Below are 19,934 nucleotides of genomic sequence, written 5' to 3' on the forward strand. Positions count from 1 at the left end.
AGAGTCTACCCAGTCTGAGACGGAGACAAGGCCGAGTAAAAATGCCTCCGAGTCAGAGCGGGACCCTTAACAAGTGGTCTGTAGACCAAGACCAATCTCGAGTACTACAACGCTGCTTTCTTGGATATCAGAATTTGGCTCTTTCAATATTCTATAGGCTCTGAGAATTTCGGCCAGTGCTAGAAATGGCTCAAAGTTCGCCCTCTCTAAGGCAGAGCGAGGCGGCAGGTGGCTTCGAGGAGGTTTGGTGTTGGACGGGTTCGCCGCTGTGTAACCCGAGCGCCGCCGCCACCACCACCACCACCACCACCACTGCTGCCGCCTCCCCTCAGCACTCCAGTCGCCCTGGTGGCTTTAAATAATGCCACGGCGCCGCGTGTCATGTTTGCCAGCGGACTGTGACCGCCAGGAGTGTTTACTGTAACTGTAAACACTCCTGGCAGTCGCCAGTGATCCATTGTAACACTAAGCCGTCGGGCTCCGGTATGTGGTCACCGCACTCCTCCAGTCTGCAGCCCGTTGAAACCCTGCCGTTCACCGGCTCGGCGGTTGTGTTGTTTTAAAGCATCTCAAGTCTTTCACACCTGTAGGATTGCTTGGGACATGTTTTGATGTACAAAATTAACTCGCAAAAAATACAATTATTTTGAGATTGCTGGAAAAGCCCCTTCTAGTCTGTCAGAAGCTGCATTTCAATTACATTTTTTTGCAAAATAAAAGCGATATTTCTAAATATATTTTTTCAAAAGTACAGCTGCGATTTGCAGGTGTTTCCATTGAATGGTTGCTTTTGTTTGTTTACGTTTATTTGCTGTCAAGAATGGTTGTCATGTTTCTCTCCTTGATTACTTGTAAACAATATTCCGTCTCCTCCTCCTTCCAACATTTTCACTTGACGCGAACTGGTCACGTGACCCCGTACGTCACGTCCGCTGACGTGTAAATGCCAAAAAAATTGTTTCCAGCATGACACTTTTGCGATAACCTCGACATTGATACTTCTGAGAAACCACCTCATGAGAGCGTCAAAACCTTTCAGCCATATTTGAGAGGTTTTTCCATTTTCAGGTGTTTCCATGACCAATTTTTTTTTATTGCAATATTTAGGTGTTGCGCAACCCTCGGGGTGACGGAAACGCAGCTAGAGTCATTCAAGCCGCTTGTTGGTCAAACTGGTTAACTGGTTGCATTTGTTATGGTGTTGCTGTTGCTAGTGGTGTTTAAGACGTCCAATGTGAACACCATCGTCCGACACGTGTGCTTTTAAGATAGTGGTACTAAATAATAGTGCTAGTCTTAGTTTTAGAACCTGTGAAACTCTTTATTTTTCTCAAAAGTTTTGTAATGTCACAGTTGAATTAAAATTCTGATCATGGATCTGGAAAAAAACCTTTTTGGATGGAAGTTTTACTCTTTATGAACTAAGCAAATGTGATACGATATCCACTCTTCTTGTCCAAACAGCACTCACTGACTCACCTCTCTGGACAGCTTTAATATTTGAAAGAGAAGTCTCCAATCTAAGTAATTTGCTGTAAAAAGCTACTTTTATTCCTCCGTGTGCCGCAGGAAGTAGACAGTTTCCCCCCCACCCCACCCCACCCCCGGGGGGTCAAAAGTACAAGTGTCCATTAAATATAGCCAATATTTATCATAATCCTCATCGCAAAGCTTAAATATCCTGTCAGTAATGTAAGCAGGGAAACATGGCGGGACTCATCCCGTACAGATGTTCGCCTCCCCCCCCCCCCTCGGACTTGATCTTTTATTTATCACCTCATCTGTTTCCCCTCTTTACTATTCATTAGGTCTAAACGCTTCCAGACGCTCTTCATCTCGCTCGCGCCGAGTCGGAGCGGGTAAACCGCCGGGTCAGAGAGTCATCGCTCCTCCGACGGACTGTCGGTCGTCTCGCCGACGCCGTCCGTGTGAGATATCGGCCGCTCGGCGCGCCGTTATGTCCGCAGGAGTTTGCCGTTATCCTCGGTTAGAATGATGAACGTTCCGTCCCGCCCGCCTCACTCTGCTGCCGTCACTTGGAAATATAAGCTTGTTCCTGACAGGATGACAGCCGGCAGTCGGCCGATTGGGTGAATGTTCACTCCGTTGTTACTCCGAGCATCGCATCGCGCTCCCCTCTGACGCCACTGGGGGCGACTGGGAGGGGAAACGAAACGAGTGTTGGTTTTTTTTGTGGCTTGCAGAATGGTTGGTGGTGTTGCAAGGGCGTGAGCAGGAAGAGCAGGAATGGTTATGTTGAGGCTGTTTTGAGCCTTCGACCTGCGTGTCCTTCGGTAGATTCTGATTTGAAGCACCCGGATGCGTTGTCGCGATCCACAGTAGAGAGGCGTCGGCCAAAGGCACTCAAAGAGTGAAAATTAGCAGCATGCCAAAGAAGTCTAAAGTGTGGCGCCGCTCCGTTAAGGTGAATCAATAAAGCAAAATGCAACATTTGTGCCAAAATACAACAAACTTAATTTGGTGGAAAGCCGATCCTGTCGAGTACTGAAAAATGAATCATCTGTCAGTGCCAAATTCTGACATCCGAGAAAGGAAATATCAGTGTCTGCGACATCACATTATAGATAAACTAAAGGCACTTGTGTCGAAACTGTGGCTCCACTTTATTAAAGGCCCAGTGTGTAAAATTTGGCTTGATTTATGATTTTTACATTGGTAAAAGCTAACATACCGCCCATAAATACATCATTACTTGCAGTACAATGAAAGTAATTTGGTTTTCCTTGGATATAAGAATATACATTGACCTTAAGTAACGGGGCTCCCTGAAAAATTTTGCACACAGGATCTTTAAGGTGAAGCTGAAATAAAATCCAAATTCAACATTTGTGCCAAACATGTAGCGGCAAAGTGGTGCAATTCAGCAAACTTGATTTCGAGGAAGTGAATCAGCAGCAAAATGGAAAATAAAAGTTTGTTGCTGTAATGACAATGTGGTTTTTGTTGCTCAAATTGGCTGTAAAAATTCTGGTATCAAGAAAAAATACAGTTCTTGAGCCGGTATCAAAACCAAGCTATCAAAATTGTATTTTATCATTGGATTCTATCACAAAAAAAAAAAGTGCGTCAGTCGCCAGTGGGGCTGATGCACATTACAGCTTCACAGTGACGTGTAAAGTGAATTTCGCATTTTAAAAAACGGCAGATCCAAACTCGAGATGCTTTGACTACGTTACCCCTAATTAAAGTGAAACCATATTTCTATCATCTGGCAGTTACCAGACTTGTGTTTTTTTTTTACTTGAATGGAGCCATTTTTACGATCACATCAGCCTAAACCGGCGTAAATAAGCTGCACTGGTTTGTCTGTTTTGTGTCAGGTTTGTTTTTTTTTGTGCGGTATATTTTTGATTTGGGAAGCTTTCGCTCACCAGTAGAGTCGGTCTCAAAATCGCTGCGAGTTATTTCAGACTCGAAGAGAGTTTTAGGAAGTTGCAGAGAAAATGTCGTGAGTCGTGTGCGTCTGCCGGCCGTCACTCTCTGGCTGTATGATACCGCAACAAACGCCAGATCAACGTGGAAAATCCACCTTTTCTCCCCAAAGAGACCCCCAGCCCCGCCTCCGAGGATGAACTCGCTCATATCCATCAAGCAAATACTTTATTTGCCCCCGAGGGGCAATTTAATCATCATTACGACGGACGCTAACCGCCTCGCGTGTCGTCGTCGCGCGTGTTACAGGAAGAATGAAAGAAAGTGAAAACGGCTTTGCCCCATGTGTATTTTCTTCTCTTCCGTCAACATCTGGATGAACCGGCCGCAAAACAACTGGGTGAGTGGCATCGCCGAGCCCAGACTCCCGGGTCACGGCAAGGTCTCGGTCGCAGAGCGTCAAACCTCCTTAGTCGCGTGTTTCGCTCGCAATGGTTGGCTGCTCGGTCTTTGGATCTTTTTTTGCAATTCCTCTAAATCAACCAACTTTAAAAGTCGACTTAGCCTGCGTGAGAGGTACGTTTTTTTTTTTTTTGTGCGCGCATCGATCGCGAATACGTCCGAGGGAATCTGTGGCTTCGTTTCGCGGCATCTCAAAAGTGGCGCTAATGGTCCGCGAGGGGTATTTGAGTGAATATGCATCGAGTGTAACATTAAGTGGCAGTACTATGTGGTCACGCTGGGTTCTGTGTTGAGTGTGTTTTATTCTTTTCCGGCCGTTCAAATAGAAATTAGTAACAAAAAGATTGGTGCCGTACGACAAATACTCGCTTGTTTGCTTGCGCAGGCAACGCGTGTCTGACTCGGAGATGTCCGGCGCACAGATGCTGAAGGAAAAACAACATGACGGCATTTTTCATTTACTAATATTTTTGGTGCGGTCTCATTTTTCTGATACTTGTAAAAACAATATGTGGATTAAAACACTCATGTAACGACTTGGAGAGTTTGCAGGAAACTGGACAGGGTTTTCTTGTCTGAAATGTATTTGAATGAAGTCTAGTTGCACCTCAACCCTTAAGAGAGTGCGATGACCCCGGACCACTGGCAAGCTCCACAGGGTTTACACCGATTGCGCTGTGAAGTCATGGCGCACGGTGCACCTTCATGTCAGAAGAGAAACTGGCACTTGGAATCGCACTAAACAGCTCATTTGTGTGATTTGTGTACAGCTTTATTTGTGTAACCTTGCGGAGAGGAAAGCAGTCCAGCTAGCAGCATTGCATCCTGCATAGCTTGTTTTCTCAGGTTCCCTCTCAGGTTTTCATTTGTGCAAGTTTGGTATGAATAAATGTTTCCATTTGTCTTAAGTTTAGCTTTTTGTGTTTATGTCATTGGAATGAGTTGATAAAACAAAGTATATATTAAAAACTTGATGAAATTATATTAATAGTAAGTGTTAAAAAATAAGTGATAAAATAGTGATATTTTATAATGTTTTGAGAGTCATTTCAATAAAGAGCTAAATACCGTGAGGCTTCAAAGACATATTTTGTTGTAACGCTTTTGTTCATTTTAAATAGGCATCAAAGCATCAAAGTTTTCCACATATCTCATGATAGATTTTTTTACCTCCTTGAGGTGCCTCACCAAATCACTCCATCCATCTGCGCTAGATGAACTGTTTGGATGCCACCTTTTTTCCCGAATTATTAACACACTACTCACTGCACCGGCTCTTGAATCGCAAATTGTTTGAGCTGAGGATGGATTTTGAATGGAATCGTGACCCCGAGAATTGAATGAGGCGCCCAAAGTCGCGAGCCGACTTGCGTTGGTGCCGGTGCGTTTGCGTGTCTGAGGCTTTTAAGGCGGAACAATGGCAAGCGTGCGTGCGTGCTTGTGCGCGCGCTGCTCTGCGCCGAGGCCATGTGGCCGTGTGGCGGATTAAATTAGCAGCAGTTGTTTATGGTCTGTCCCCCCTCGGTCCATCTGCTGCGCTCGGCCTCTCAGACTGCAGGCCTGCGCTCGGGCACGGCTCCAGAGCCGCCGCCACCACCGTCACCTCCCCTACGCTCCCTCCCTCCCCAACCCCTTTACAAATCCCTGTCCGCATGTCTCGCGCACGCACATACACACACACACACACACACACACACACATGCGCACGCACGCACACGCAGAGTTTTGAATAGTTGCAATACCCACCAGCAGTCGTGACATAATATACTCGGGGCAACCTCTTCTGCCAAGAGCGGCTCTGTTTTCCTTGTATGCAGATTAGCCATGTGCTAATTGTAGTTGTTTATTTATTTATTTTTTTATGGGAGAGCAAGAGAGAGAGGGAGAGAGAGAGAAGGGGAGGGGACGCGTCTCCTCCAGAAATTGATTAGATGACTGAGCGTGGAGGGAACGGGAGAGATAGCAGGTTTGGTTGGGAGTCTCAAACGCAGCGTGTGGCCTTCAGGATCGTTTCTTTTTCAAATAATTTTTTTGGGGTTGTTTTTATTCTGCTTTCTCAGGCCTAAAAAACATCTAAACAACATCTGTTAGAAGTGATATAATCCATGATTGCTTGATCACAGTGGATGATGTTCATGAAGTGTCAAACATTTTGTAAACTGAGTCGAGGAGTTCTACGTCTACGTTTGCTGTGTTCTACGAGCGCGTAGATAGTTTAAGAATGACACGATGCTGCAAAAGTTCAGGAAATTCCCCTTTAAACTGTTTAGTCAAGTCACGCAATTTGTTTTTTGTTTTTTTTCACCCAGCACAGAAACATTCACTTAATGTAAGAAAAAAATAGATTTTTGCAGCAGACAGATGTGACGACCAACAGAGGTTCTGCTTACCATCTGGTTGATGTACCAGAAAGGCTTTTGATGGATATCGAACTTCTTTTACGATTTTTCAATTGTATTTAAAATTCTAGCCATCATTCTCCCGTCGCTTTTGGACTGTATTTCACGTTTGCTCCGGTATTTACGTGTTCACTCGCAACTTAAATCTGCCGCTAGAGGAAACAAACAAATCATACGATTTGAAAATGTATTTGACATTTGATGCGAACCCAGTGACACGAGCTGAATGGAATAGAATAGATGTACTTTATTGATCCCAAATTGGGAAACTACGCTTGCTGTGTGTGTGTGTGTGTGTGTGTGTGTGTGTGTGTGTGTGTGTGTGTGTGTGTGTGTGTGTGTGTGTGTAAATAATTGGTCGTAAAGTTAAAGAACAGCGAATTTGTTAAGTGTTCTTGTTGAGGTTTTGTGTTACTTGAGTGTACTAAGGCTTGCTTGTTTCTTTCTAGTATATTGTAGTGAGCATTTTCTGCCTGAACCCTGATTGGTCACATCAGCGGGTTGAATACTGGTGACGTATGATTGTAAAAAACTAACAAATAAATGAAAAAAAAAAATCCGGTGACACATATTGCAAATGGTCGCTCCTGATTCTAACATGTTTGGCTGCGGTCAGGTAAACAGGCTTTCCTCTTGTGTTTCTTGGCGGCGTGACTCCAATTCACCCCCCTAATGTGGTCTCGCGGCGTGCCTTATCGCCTTTCCACCGCGTTCATCTCGCCATCACCACCTCCGACCGGCCAATCTTTCCTCTTGTCACGCCAAACAAAACGACCTCCCGCGCATAAATTAACCTAATTTGTTCTTCCTTTTTTTTTTTTGCTGCTGCTACACCTTCAGACGTTCCGGCGTCCTCAAAAATTGTGACATGTCGTTCCTTTTACTTCTCCCTTCCTGGCAATTTTGTCTCACATATTTTTTTTGATCAAGCGCGGGCAAACTACGGCTCAGGGGCCATGCTCGGCCCGTTGAGCTTTTTTAATCCGACCCACCGAACTTGATGAAAATACATTAATAGTAAGTAAGTAAATAAAATAGCTGTATTTCATACATTTTTTCCATTGTTTTCAGAGTTATTTCAATAAAGAGCCAAACGCCTTGGGCCTGTAAAAAAAAAATGTATTCCAATGCTTTTGTTCATTTTCAATTAACAGTACAGCAGGTTTTCCTACATATCCCATGATATATTTTTGTCTCCTATGAGGGGGGGGGTCACCAAAACACTCCATCCATCTGCTCCTGCTCCGGCACCCTCTGTCAAATCTTAGAACCCATTGTGGCCAGTCGGAAAAGTTTGCCCACCCCCGATTTAGAATAGTGGCTTAAATTTCAAGCGCCAAGATTCGAGTGAACAAAAAAAATCGTGGGTAAAGCGTTTGCCGGCGCTCAAGGTCCTCGCTCAAGGCGCTTGGGCCTCCTAAAGAGCCTCTCGCTGCGTAACGGAGAGAAAAGAGGGAGCCGCGCCGTCTTCTCCGGCGGTCCCTGACCTCCCCCCCACCCCCACCCCCCACCCCACCCCGATGCGGGGATTGTGTCGCCGCCGTCGAAGAGCCAGCTCACAAAAGGGCCTCACTTGAAGCCGGGTTGCTCTCCCTGTACAGTCGCATGTCTCAGATGCGAACGACTTCAGCAACGCGAGGAAAATACTGGTAAACAGATCAATAGCAGCCTCGGCTGCGGACCGTCAGCGGCTCTCTCTCTCTCTCTCCCTCCCTCTCCTCCGGCACGCAGGTGTGTTAACATGATCGAATAGGGCCGAGGGAAGAAAAGAGACATCTCCGGTAGCTTCCTTCCTTCGTAAATACTTTTTTACGACATGTTGTGTAGTAGCAAGGAAGCCTTTTGCCATTATTTTTTTTTTACTGAAAATATGTCTTTTTTTATATGAAATTTTTAGTTTTAATAAATCTCCAAAAACCTGTTGGTGGTGGTGATTTTACTAGTTTCAGTGAGGAAGCGAAGAAATATTTGTCTTTCCCTCAGGCTAATGTGTTGGTAATGCAGAACGGAACTTCTTGATATTTGTTCTGAACTTATTATTTTTGTTTTCAATTACCAGCCGGGAGAAGCTAATTTGTTGAACTGCTCTTTTGTCTTTTGGCATGTTTAAAAAAAAATCTATTAATCTTTGTTTTCATATTTCAAAGCGTTGGCCGTTCTCATGAAACCATAAAAACGTTTTCAAGTATATGGTAATTATAAAATCCAAGAGGCCACAGGGAATTCAGTAGAGTCGCACCCCCCCCAGTTGACCCTTGCTACTTCAATTCATATCAGCGCCACCTGATTGAACTTCCCTGAGAAACCAACTGCGATTGCGAAACCGTTGAAAAACTGGTCAAATATTCATTTTGCTCCGCTCGTCTCCTCGCGCACTCTTTGTCGACCCCAGAATATTCTTGATTTGATTGGACAGTCTTTGCTTTTGATCATGCAAATAAAATAAAACATGAGAAGAAGGAATAATGAAATACCAAAGGCGTCATTTCAAGTACGAAGAACTTTACACTTTGCCCTTTTCTTGTGGAGTTGCAGCCTCGCATTGTGTAACTCACACCAGACGTTGCTGTGAAGGGGTGACAGCCGGTGTAAAATATATTTTCTAACTAATTCACATGTTCACAAAATCATCAAACTGTGATTGCACAACCAGCAGCTCTTCATACTTTACAATCTTCTGTCTGCTGCAGGTCACTGGATTTAAAATCTGACCGCAGAGATCGCGACATTTCTCTGAAAACTGTCCAAACGCTTCGTAAAAAGGGGCAGCCTTATCTGTCGTCGCTGTCCCAAAACATATTATTATCCAGAGCTCACTCCCCCCTCTGGAAGCTCCAAATGCAGTCATGAAGCTGCGACTCCTTGGCCTACGGGTGCCGAAGCGGAAAGAATCTTACTGTCAGCGCAACATCCATCGGAAGAAAATCGGGTTGATTCTTTCACGGAAACCCGGGTGAAAAGACGATGCCTTGTACCATCTTCTTTTTGATGATGATGATGATGATGGTGATGAAGCTAGCGGCCGAAGTACAATTTGCGATTTGCAGGCGTTTCCGTTGAATGGTGTGAAGCGCACGAGCTGCAATTCCTGGTCCGATCTCGTCCCGCGAGATTTACGTTTTGAATTATGTTTGCTTTGGTTTGTTTCCGTTTGTTTGCTGTCAAGAACGGTCATTATATTTTTCTCTTTGATTACTTGTAAAGAAATATTCCGTCTCCTCCTCCGTCCAATCATAACGCGCCATAGTTCACTGAAAAGTGAACTGGTCACGTGACCCCGTACGTCACGTCCGCTGACGTGTTAAAGCGAAAAAAGTGTTTCCATGACACTCATATTCCTCTACATGGATACATCTTAAAAACCACCTCATGAGAGCGTCAAAACCTTTCAGCCATATTTGAGAGTTTTTTTTCCAAGTTCAGCTGTTTCCATTGACCAGTTTTTTTATTGCGATATTTAGGTTTTGCGCAATTCTAGGGGTGATGGAAACGCAGCTAGAGAGGAGGCCGGGGTCGGGCGGCCGCTCGTGTTTGTTGTTGGCTTTCGACCTCAAGCACGTGCGAGAGGAGCCGGGCAAGCCGTGATGTCACCCTGTAGCGAGGCGGTGTCAGGTGGGTGGGGGGGTGGGGGGGCGGGGGTGGGTGGGTGGGGGGCTGTTTGGTGTCGTTCCACCCAGACTCGAGGGGTTAAAAGTGCATCAGAGGTCGTCGGAGAGCGTCTACCGGGACCTCTCTTACACCCCCCCCCCCTCGGCGTGACCGGTAATGACCCCGGGGAACGTAGTAACCCCCCCCCACCACCACCGCCACCGCCCCTCCTCCTCCCTTCATTTCCACACACACACACAAACAGGCGAAGACGGGCACACGTTGAACCTGGAGGAGCTCAGGAGGAGCAGCAGCCTGGGGGGAGGGGGGGAGGGGGGCTGCAGGGAAAACCTGGAGCGGAGTGAGATGAGTGCGCCACCTCCACCGTCTCGATTTGTGCCCCCCCCCCCCTCCACACACATACACACACACACCCACACCCACAAAATACCCAAATACCCAAATCAACATACAACACCGGGGGGACCCATCCCTCCCCCCTCCCCCCGCCCCTTTCAAATCGCACACATCGCACATCCGCTCCCCTCCCCTCCTCTTCAAATGACCCCACCCCCCCTTCTCTCATTGCAACACTGTCATTCATGCGGTGCCAGAAAGGCCCCGCTGCTGCTTTATTAAAGCCCAGGAAGAGCGAGGGCCCTGGCCCGGGTTCAAACAGCGGCGCAGCTGGGACCTGTTACATTTTCGGCAGACTGCCCTCGCCGTCTCGCCGGCTATAAATAGCCCCTGCGGTTGTCTCTCTCACCCTCACCACCCCCCACCCCCCCACCTCACCCCCTTCGGCCAAGGAAGGGGGAAAAAAAAGAGTTATTTTTTTGGAGGGAGGGAGGGAGGAGGGAAAAAAAAAAAAAGAAAAGCAGCCACACTCGCGCAGATTAATAACCGTGGGAAGCGACGGAAGGTTTTTTTTTTTTTTTTTGGCCGAGGTCAGCGGGCCAGTAGGTGTGAGCCGCTGCGTGTGTGTGTGTGTGTGTGTGTGTGTGTGTGTGTGTGTGTGTGTGTGTGTGTGTGTGTGTGTGTGTGTGTGTGTGTGTGTGTGTGTGCGCTGATGAAATACAAACGCACAAACGAAAAAAAAAGCACCAACAAACTTGCGGGTTTCGCTTGGCATCGTTTGATTTGCTGCCCCCACTGAAGACGAGCCGTTCCCGCTCCATTGAAATTCACTCCTTGAATATAATTAAAACCACTCAACAGGTAGTTCCAGAACCGACTATGTGTGATTCACACTCTCAGGTCACCGTTAAACCCGTCAGTCGTTATCAAGACATTTAGAGCCGTCTCTGCTCGTCAAAAAATTTCACTTTTTATTTATTTATTATACTGGTCAGGTGTGGGCAAACTACGGCCTGGGGGCCATATGTGGCCCTGTTAAAGCTTTTCAATCTGGCCTGCCGAATTTGAAGAATTTATATTGATAGTATGCAAGTCATAAAATAGGTGTATTTCATCTTTTCTCAGTGCTTTAAGAGTGATATCAATAAAGAGCTAAATGCTGTGGGGCTACAAGGACACATATTTTGTTGTAACGCTTCTGTTAATTTTCAATTGACATTAAAGCACATGTTTTTTTTGTTGTTTTTTTACATATCCCTTGATATATTTTTTTTGATATTTTGCTATATTTGGGTCACCAAAACGCTCACTGTGGCCCCACCAGTCATTAAATAGTCAAACATTTTATTAATGAATTGAAGACTTACCTTCTTCCTTTTGCTATTTTTTTCATCAGCATTTAGACGGGTTAAGAATGAGTGGGATGCTGCTATAGTTCAGCAAATTCCCCTTTAAACCATTGGGTCAAGCAATTTTTTTCATTTTCTTTGAACGCAAGCACAGAAACATTCACTTCATCTAAGGAAGTCAAATGTGATGTCAGAATTTTAGAACCCACAAGTCAAAAAGTTTGCCCTAAACTGATTTAGCCAGGTCGGTTAGTTAGTTGCAGGGGTGTTTTTCACCAAAAGTGACACCTTATGACCTTCGTGCACTCCCCCATTACCCCCCCTTGCCCCCCTCCCCCGCTCCTTCACCTCCTCTCGGCTTCTTTGCCAAAAGAAAATCCCCGTCTTCGGCCCGCTCGAGTCGGTGCGGCGCTTCCCACTTCCTCCCCCCCACGTCTTCGCTGTAACCGTATCCGCCCGCTGGCGCCGTCATCTCCTCCTGGCGGATGTAGTGGGCTCGCTCATTCATTCATTCATTCACTCATTCATTCACTCGCTGCCAATTTATCTTTTTTTCTCCCCCTTTCTCTTGGTAAAGTAAATCCACTACTCCCCTCCTTCCCTGTCCGCCTCTCACTCCTGCTTTTTGTTCTATATTTGCTTGATTACGCCGCGGCGGCTTTATGGGATGACGTTCGGGCGACACATCGCAATCGCAGCAGCGAACGGCGCCTTTTTTTTTTTTTTCCCAGAGCGAAACCCACTAAAAGCTTCCAAAATAGCTCCCGTCTATTTTCTCATCTATTTCCAGTTACATCACTGGATTCTGAGCAGTCGCACGATGATCGTGCCTTTCTTTTGTTGCTGTTTGTGCCTCGGCAGAAGCGGCGGACGCGTCAGCGCAACAAGTGAATGACGGGCAATTATCTCTCAAGTCCAAACCTTCCGCCATTATACGCCCCATTCAAACCTTCTCCCCTTCTCTCTTTCAGCCGCCGAGCCCGATGGACCAGGTGGGGAAGATGCGCGCCCAGCCATACGGAGGACCCAATCCTTACTCCCAGCAGCAGCAGCAGCAGCAGCAGCAGCAGCAGCAACAACAGCAGCAGCAGCAGCAGCAGGGGCCTCCCACAGCGCCGGGGCCCCAGCAGGGAGGCTCCTACCCCGGCCAAGGCTACGGACCTCCGGGCCCTCAGAGGTATCCCATGGGGATGCAGGGTCGGACCCCCGGAGGGATGGGCAGCATGCAGTACGGACAGCAGGTGAGTCCAACACGGTTGCCTCGCTTCGCTAAACTAAAATTTTCCAGAAGAATCAATATAGACAAATTCAACAACTGATGCGAATAAACTCCATTGGTTAAATTTTCATTGTGGTGGTTGGGCCTATGATTGATCGGTTACTTTTATTGTCGGAATTCCTCCTGAATTTGCCTTGCGTCTGTGACTCCTGTTTCTTAGACGTACAAAACAATCCCCACAAAGCAAATCGCTACAGAAATACAACATATACAACAAAACCATAACTGAAGCATTAGACAGGATATAACATCAGACACACAGCATAGCATCAGGCATGTAACGTGCTATACAAAGCAACACGTCAAAGTGGCCTCCAAGTCCCTATACTAACACTTACTCAACATTTCAGTAATATAAAAGAGTTCCTCAGTCTGTTTAATCTAACTTTGGCAACTCTATATCTCCTGTTGGATGGCAGTCACTGCTACTCCTCAAATAGAATATGTGTCAGGTCAGATAGAATCTTGCGTGCCAGGGACAACATTCAGAAAAAAAAAAGTAAAATGTGACGGACAGTTTTAATAGAATATAATAGTCTGCCTTTATTCATCCCACAAGAAATTTAAAAGAAATAGAGAAATAAAAACATTTCTATGTTCGATGGAAAAAAAATCCCGACTTTAAACAGCCTCGCGTCTGGTCACTTTGTCCGACGTGTTTAAAGCTCAGCAACGTGGGTTAATAAGTTTTCAACATTCCCTGTTAGCTGAGGGCGTTTTTTTAACTTTATTTGCTCTGTGACATCATCAGTCTGGGCCAGAGGATGTTTGCAGGAGTTCAAAGCTGGTGCGCGTGAGTAATGCTGAAGTAGATGTGTGTCGCCGTGGCCGGTCTAGCGTAAAGAAACTGCGTCTCTCGAGGTTTTTTAGATGTTGAAAACGTCGGGATGTATGCCCCCCCCCCCCATCATCCTCCGAACAGCCAAAAATCAAGCAAATGGCATTAACTTGCAAAAACAAAGTTCCTTCTCCACAAAATGAAATGGCAAAATCACTCAGTTTCAGCTGAATAACAAACACAGGAAGAGCAAGCATAGCTGCAAAGCTACACTTTTATTGTTCCCTACAGAATTCCATCTGTGTTCATACGTCGTTTTGATGCCTTCAGTGAGAAACTGCAATGGCAATAGTCATGAGAATGAAAGAAAAGACATTAAATTGGGTATGGGGTGTGTCCAAACTTTAGACTGTCAGTGTATCTGCTGATACCCAAGTCAAGCAAGTGATACGATAATTATGTATAATATGACAAAAAGTGTTTTCAATGGACAATGTAAAGCTGAGGAATTGATCCTGGGTCTTGTCAGGGTTTCTGCCTCTCCATTGAGGCAGAATCAGCCCAGTTCTCGCTTGTGGTGGAAACAGTTTGCACTCATGACTCAGCCTAGATCTGCTCAGCATTTACATTGCCAGAAGATAGCGGTTGTGGCATGGCTCGATACAAATGCATCTTAACGTGCCGTTTTTTTACGATTCATTTCCAGTTCTTTGCCTTCTCGTACTGTAGTACGTCAGGCTGGATTCAAGCGGGGAACTCCTCGTTCTGCTCGTCGCAATGCCGATTGAGCAGCGGGACGCGTCGCAAAGATTAGCGCCGCACACCGATAAAGGGAGTAGCGGCGAGGATTTTGTCGTTCGCTGCCCGGCTTATGTTTGCGTTACCTCGGGCTAACGGCTGCGGACGTCGGCCGATCTTGCATCAATTGCGTCGCAGCCTAGCCAGTGCGCGCGCCGTCTTCGCCGTACGTTGTGCACACGGAAAACTTTGACGCCGTGCTCAAGGTCGTTGGACTCGCGTCGTGGAGTGTAGCTCGCCGTGAGCAGTAGAAATACACAATGATACATAGTGTATGTAGTACATGTAGCAGACCCAAACAAGAGAAACATCCTTTGCAGCCCTGCCCCGTGATAGTTTTTCCTCCCTTTTTTTATGTTGTATTTCTATATTTTCTAGTTTTTGTTTTTTTATTTTGAAATAGGACAATAGCGCGATTACCATACAGACAGAGTGAATACTAAACAACATTAATGGTGTGTTTGTGTGTAAATATAGCAGATGGAAAATTTGTTGTATTAATATCTAAGAATAAATACTATAATTATCATGCAGAAAACATGGGGAATAGAAATAAATTAGTAAATAAATGAATAAAAAGGTATACGAATGAAAAGGGGGGGGGGGGTTAATCACAGAAGAGAGAAACAATAATGAAATATGTAAATCAGTTATGTTTGGGGTGCCTTGGAACCCTACCAAGCCAAATCCTGCGTGTTTTTCGGAAGAGGTTTCTCGCGCCTTCGCAGGGCGCCGCAAACCTCAGCTTGGCTGCTTGTCTCAGGCAGACGAGCAGACCGGTAATTCTACTTTTCCTTTTTTTTATCGCCGTTTCCTCACAAGGTCAGGGTTTTCCCCTTTCATGCTCCTGGAGAATAATGAAAGCAAAATAAAAAGGAGAAAAGGATCCGGAAAGGGGGCCCGTCTGCACGCGGAAATGGGGGAGCAGGCGATGGAAAGTCTGATATTAAAGTTCAAGGAGACGCAGTCGGAAGTCAATTTTTTTTTCTCATCCTGCTTCTTTTCTCACAGCTGTAATCTAAAGCAAGTGCGCGACTGAATTCCCCCCCCTCACCCTCATTGCACTTTTGACTGATGGGTTCACTGGGAGGAGCAGCCTCCCTCGTCTCGCTCGCACAACAGTCGTCTCCTCCGCTTTAATGTGAGAGCGAGATGAAGAGCGGCTTTGATAAGGCCGCTGAGCGGGGCGGGGGGGGGGGGCTGAGGGGCATCAAAGATGACTTTGGATATTGTGCTTGTTTATGTTTTTTTCCCCCCCGCCGCTCCAAAAGAAAAGCGATCCTGTCACTTTACTGGCTTTATTCAGCTCGTGATTAAAATTCCGTCGAGGTTTTTTTTTCTTCAGTGTAGTAAAACCGTAGTAAAGAAAAAAAAATTACCTCGCAACTGAAGGAAGTCGTCGCTATTCGCAGGAAACTGTCCCCGACCGGAGGTGTTCGCCCACGAGTTCTCTTCCTTAAAGAAAAAAAAAAAAAAAAAAAGTATTATTGTAAATCCCCTGCACATCAAAGGTGTAAAGTAATGAAGTACACTTTACACACCCGTACTTCATTAGACTTTTCAGTTATCCCTACCTGACCTGAGTTTTTCTTTTTCTGATTACTTTCCGCGTTCACTCCCTGTGTTTGTTACACAAGTAACTGCACTTTCTACTTCTTTCACTGGAAAAAATTTGCTTTTCTGCTTACTTTTGTGTTAAAAAGACACAAATTGTTGTCAAAGTAGTCCAATTATTAGATTGAATTATTAGATTAGATTGAGTTATGAGAGTTATTTGAACTACGCTGTTGTGTAGTTCAATATGAAATGGAGCATATTTTTGCGTAGTAGTTCAGAGTAGTTTGGCTTTGGGTCCGTTTGTTCAGCGCGTTTTCAGACTGAAGAAAAATAAAAATGTAGAAAATAAAATTCATTATTGTTAGTAAAAGTGCAACCATCCAATAATGACTGGCTGGTCAGAAGTATTACTGCAGATTGGTTGCTCTGTTGTTGAAAAAGAAATAAAAGTATAGTTTCATTAGTATTGAGAATAGCAAAGCTGTTTCAGACTTGTCCAGGGTGTCCCCCTGCCTTCGCCCTAAGACAGCTGGGATAGGCTCCAGCAGACCCCCATGACCCTGAATAGGAATAAGCGGGTATAGAAGATGAATGAATGAATGAATGAAAGCTGTTTCAAACAAAACCTCTGGTCGGTTCAGTCTAGATTATTCTCTAATAACTTTTTCATTATTGCTCAATTATCAACAAATGTAGTGTTTCATTAATGGCAAAAAAAAACATTTTGACCAGTACATTTCAGAACCTGCGCTTTTTTGCAGCAGTTGAATGATTACTTTTTCTTTTACCAGAGTATTTTTTCCTCAACTATCCTCACTTTTACTTAAATCCTGCTTGCGAATACTTTTTTCTAACTCTGCACATCAACCTCCTTGTCTCCTCCTCTAGATGTCGGCCTACGGGCAGCAGGGACCCGGCGGCTACGGCCAGCACAGCCAGAGCTACTACGGCCAGCACGGCCCTCCACCTCACCCCGGCCAGCAGCCGCAGCAGCCGCAGCAGCCGCAGCCGACGCAGCAGCAGCCGCAGCAGCCGACGCAGCCACAGCCGCAGCCGCAGCAGCAGCAGCCTCCGTACGCCGGCCAGCCCCAGGGCGGCTCCGGGGCCCCCTACCCGCAGCCGGGTCACCCCTCTCAGCCTCCGGGACAGCACGGCCAGTCAGGGCCCCCCTACCAACAGTCCCAAGGTCCCCACGGCCCCGCCCCGGGTCAGCCTCCCTACAGCCAACCTCCACAGTCCCAGCCGGGACAGCCGCCCTACGCCCCTCCCCAGCAGCAGCAGCAGCAGCAGCAACAGCCGCCTCAGCAGCAGCAGCAACAGCCGGGGGCAGGTCCTCAAAGTCAGCAGGGCCCTCAAGGTCAGCAGGGCCCTCAAGGTCAACCCGGCTACCCACAACCCACCGGTCCGGGGCAGCCACCACCAACGCAGCAGCCAACGCCGCAGCAGCAAGGACCCCCGCAGCAGCAGCAGCAGCAGCAGCAGCAGCCCCCACAACAACAACAACAACCACCACCACAACAGCAGCAGCAACAACCCAGTGGTCCATCTCCACAAGCTCAGCAACCCCCCGGTCACGGCCAGCAGGGTCAACCATCACCTTACTCTCAGACGCCTCCCCTGCAGCAGCAGCAGCAGCAGCAGCAGCAGCAGCAGCAGCAGCAACAACAACAACCACCACAACAGCAGCAGCAGCAGCAGTCACCATATCAGAGGTTCCCACCTCCTCCACAGGTAGCAGCTCACAAGTGTCGCAGTTAGATTCTCATCTCTCCGTCCGTGTCGCGGCGCTGCTTTCTGGCATCAGAACAAAGTGCAATTAGGCCGCAGCTGTTCCCCACTCAGCGCCTTCACTCCCCAAAGTTGTTTGTTTCGCCTCGAACGCCGTCGACTTCTCAGTCGTCGGAGGCAGGCGGGCTGATGCACGACTCGCTGTTGCGCTACTTGCAGACCTCACTGTCAAACCCGTGTTGGATTTAGTCTGAACCGCAAGAGATTTTACGACACATTAATAGTTAATGAAATTGTCTTTCTTAGGTGAAATATTAGAATGGAAGCAAAACTGTACTACTGCCTCATTGGCTGCATTTCCATGACCCCTAGAATTGCGCAAAACCGAAATATAGCACAATATCGCAAAACTTGAAAAAACCTCTCAAATTTTGCTAAAAGGTTTTGACTCTCATGAGGTGGTTTTTCAGACGTATCCGTATAGAGGTATATCACAAAAGTGTCATGGAAACACTTTTCACATTTACACGTCAGTGGACGGGGATGTATGAGGTCTCGTGACCAGTTCACTGACCAGTGAAAAAGCTGCGTTACGTTTGGACGGAAGAGGAGAACAAATGAAAACAAATGAAAGCTAACGTAATTATCGTCAAATCTCGCAACACCTGCAAATCGCACTTTTACTTTGTCGAAATTTTAGAAATATCGCTTTTATTTTGCGAACAACTGTCATGGAAACACAGCTTTTGTTTGTTTGTTTGATGAATTGAAGCCAAAAGTTCGAGCTGAAAAAGACTTAAACTTTGTCCCGTCTGCTCTTTGCCACGCTGACGAGGTCCCGCTATACCATCTGCGCTTAAATTAAAGTCGCCGCGGAACATGAAGCTCAGTGCAAAGGCCTCATTTTGCCCACCTTGTTTGTCAACAGTTCTAAATTTCCAGCTCTTTAAAAGGTTTTCATGCTGCGACTGGATGTCTAGTCGGAATGTTTTCGGTAAAGTCCCTCCTGTTTTCCCCTCCTCGTCCCTTTTTCACACAGGAACTTTCCCAGGATTCCTTCAGCTCGCAGTCCACCGCCCCTCCATCCAACCAGCCCATGGCTTCCAACAAGAGCAGCCAGGAAGACAGCATGCAGGGCCGGCCATCCAGTCTCCCGGTAAGTTTCTTCTCTTTTCTTCTCTTTTCTTTTCTTTTCTTTTCTTTTCCAACCCGCTGCCCTCCAGGCAACCCAAACATGCCAAACGCTAATATTTAACAACCTCCTACACTGCAAAAAACAGGCAACGCACTTGCACACAAAAAGCTGTAGCCACAAAAAAACACAACTAGCCATGTTGAAAGTAGCATTATATTAACTCATGCTTTTTTTGTAATTGACAACTGCGACATTTTTTTTTTTTGTATTATCCACTGCATTTGTATAATTTAATTTTTCGTTGGTTTTTCAGTATATCTCATTGTATTCTAAAAGCCTAACCAGGGACAAAGACTACAAATTAGCTGAAGCTTGACATCTTATATGCATCACATTTTCCCTTTCTCGTGGCGACATTTTCCCTTTTCTCGTGGCATTGTTGTATGTATCACCCCAGTTAAATAAACATTAAAATAAATAAATAATTCTGAGCCAGTCAGGAGGAACATACTACTAGCCTATCCTTCCCTAGCCTAGCCTAGCCTAGCCTGGCCTGGCTGGTTGCAGGTTGCTGTTTTTGGGTGAGATGACCTAAGAAAAGTCACCCCTCCAAAATAAGACAAAGCAATCAAAAACATCCCTCAGCATTTCCTCCTGCTGTCTTCTATTTCCTCCTCTATTATTTCGGGAATATTTGTTTCGTTTTCAAAACGGTAGCGTCAGTGAATACCAGGCTCAGCTCAACTCCACACGTCTGTACTTAATATCTTCAGTTCTCTCCAATTTTGACTAGAAAAATTAAAAACAGGCATGCTTTGTTTTAAATGTCAAAGCCTCGTCCACCCTGGAGAGGTTGTGCGCACCGGCCCCTTGAATCTTTGCAAATCCGTGCGATTTGCACAGATTGCAATTTATTTTTTTCTTTTTTATTTCCTGCACTGAGTCGCAAGTGCTGCGGCTCGGCCGGCGCTCGCAGGGTCAATGACGCCGGTGGATTCCCAGGTCTGTTTACCGCCTCCACAGCGCTGGCATTGAAATGGTGAAATATGCGCAACATTTTAATACAGCGCTGACCCAGGCGCAGTTCTAAACGTTTTTATTTTGGGTTTTT

At 46.2% G+C, this 19,934-nt stretch overlaps 1 protein-coding gene across 2 annotated transcripts in view; it reads left to right on the forward strand.

The window, feature by feature from the left end:
* Positions 1–19,934, forward strand: part of arid1ab (AT-rich interactive domain 1Ab) — a 61,203-nt gene that overhangs the window by 14,774 nt on the left and 26,495 nt on the right. For both annotated transcript variants that reach the window (XM_076011841.1, XM_076011842.1), the window contains exons 2-4: positions 12,520–12,789; positions 16,849–17,691; positions 18,728–18,844. In XM_076011841.1, the coding sequence (XP_075867956.1) occupies positions 12,520–12,789; positions 16,849–17,691; positions 18,728–18,844 (1,230 nt within the window). The remainder of the gene's footprint in view (positions 1–12,519; positions 12,790–16,848; positions 17,692–18,727; positions 18,845–19,934) is intronic.

The sequence above is a fragment of the Nelusetta ayraudi genome, unplaced genomic scaffold (assembly GCF_046127955.1).
Source record: "Nelusetta ayraudi isolate G7.1 ecotype Tasmania unplaced genomic scaffold, CSIRO-AGI_Nayr_v1 ptg000135l, whole genome shotgun sequence".
In the NCBI taxonomy this organism is placed as follows: domain Eukaryota; kingdom Metazoa; phylum Chordata; class Actinopteri; order Tetraodontiformes; family Monacanthidae; genus Nelusetta; species Nelusetta ayraudi.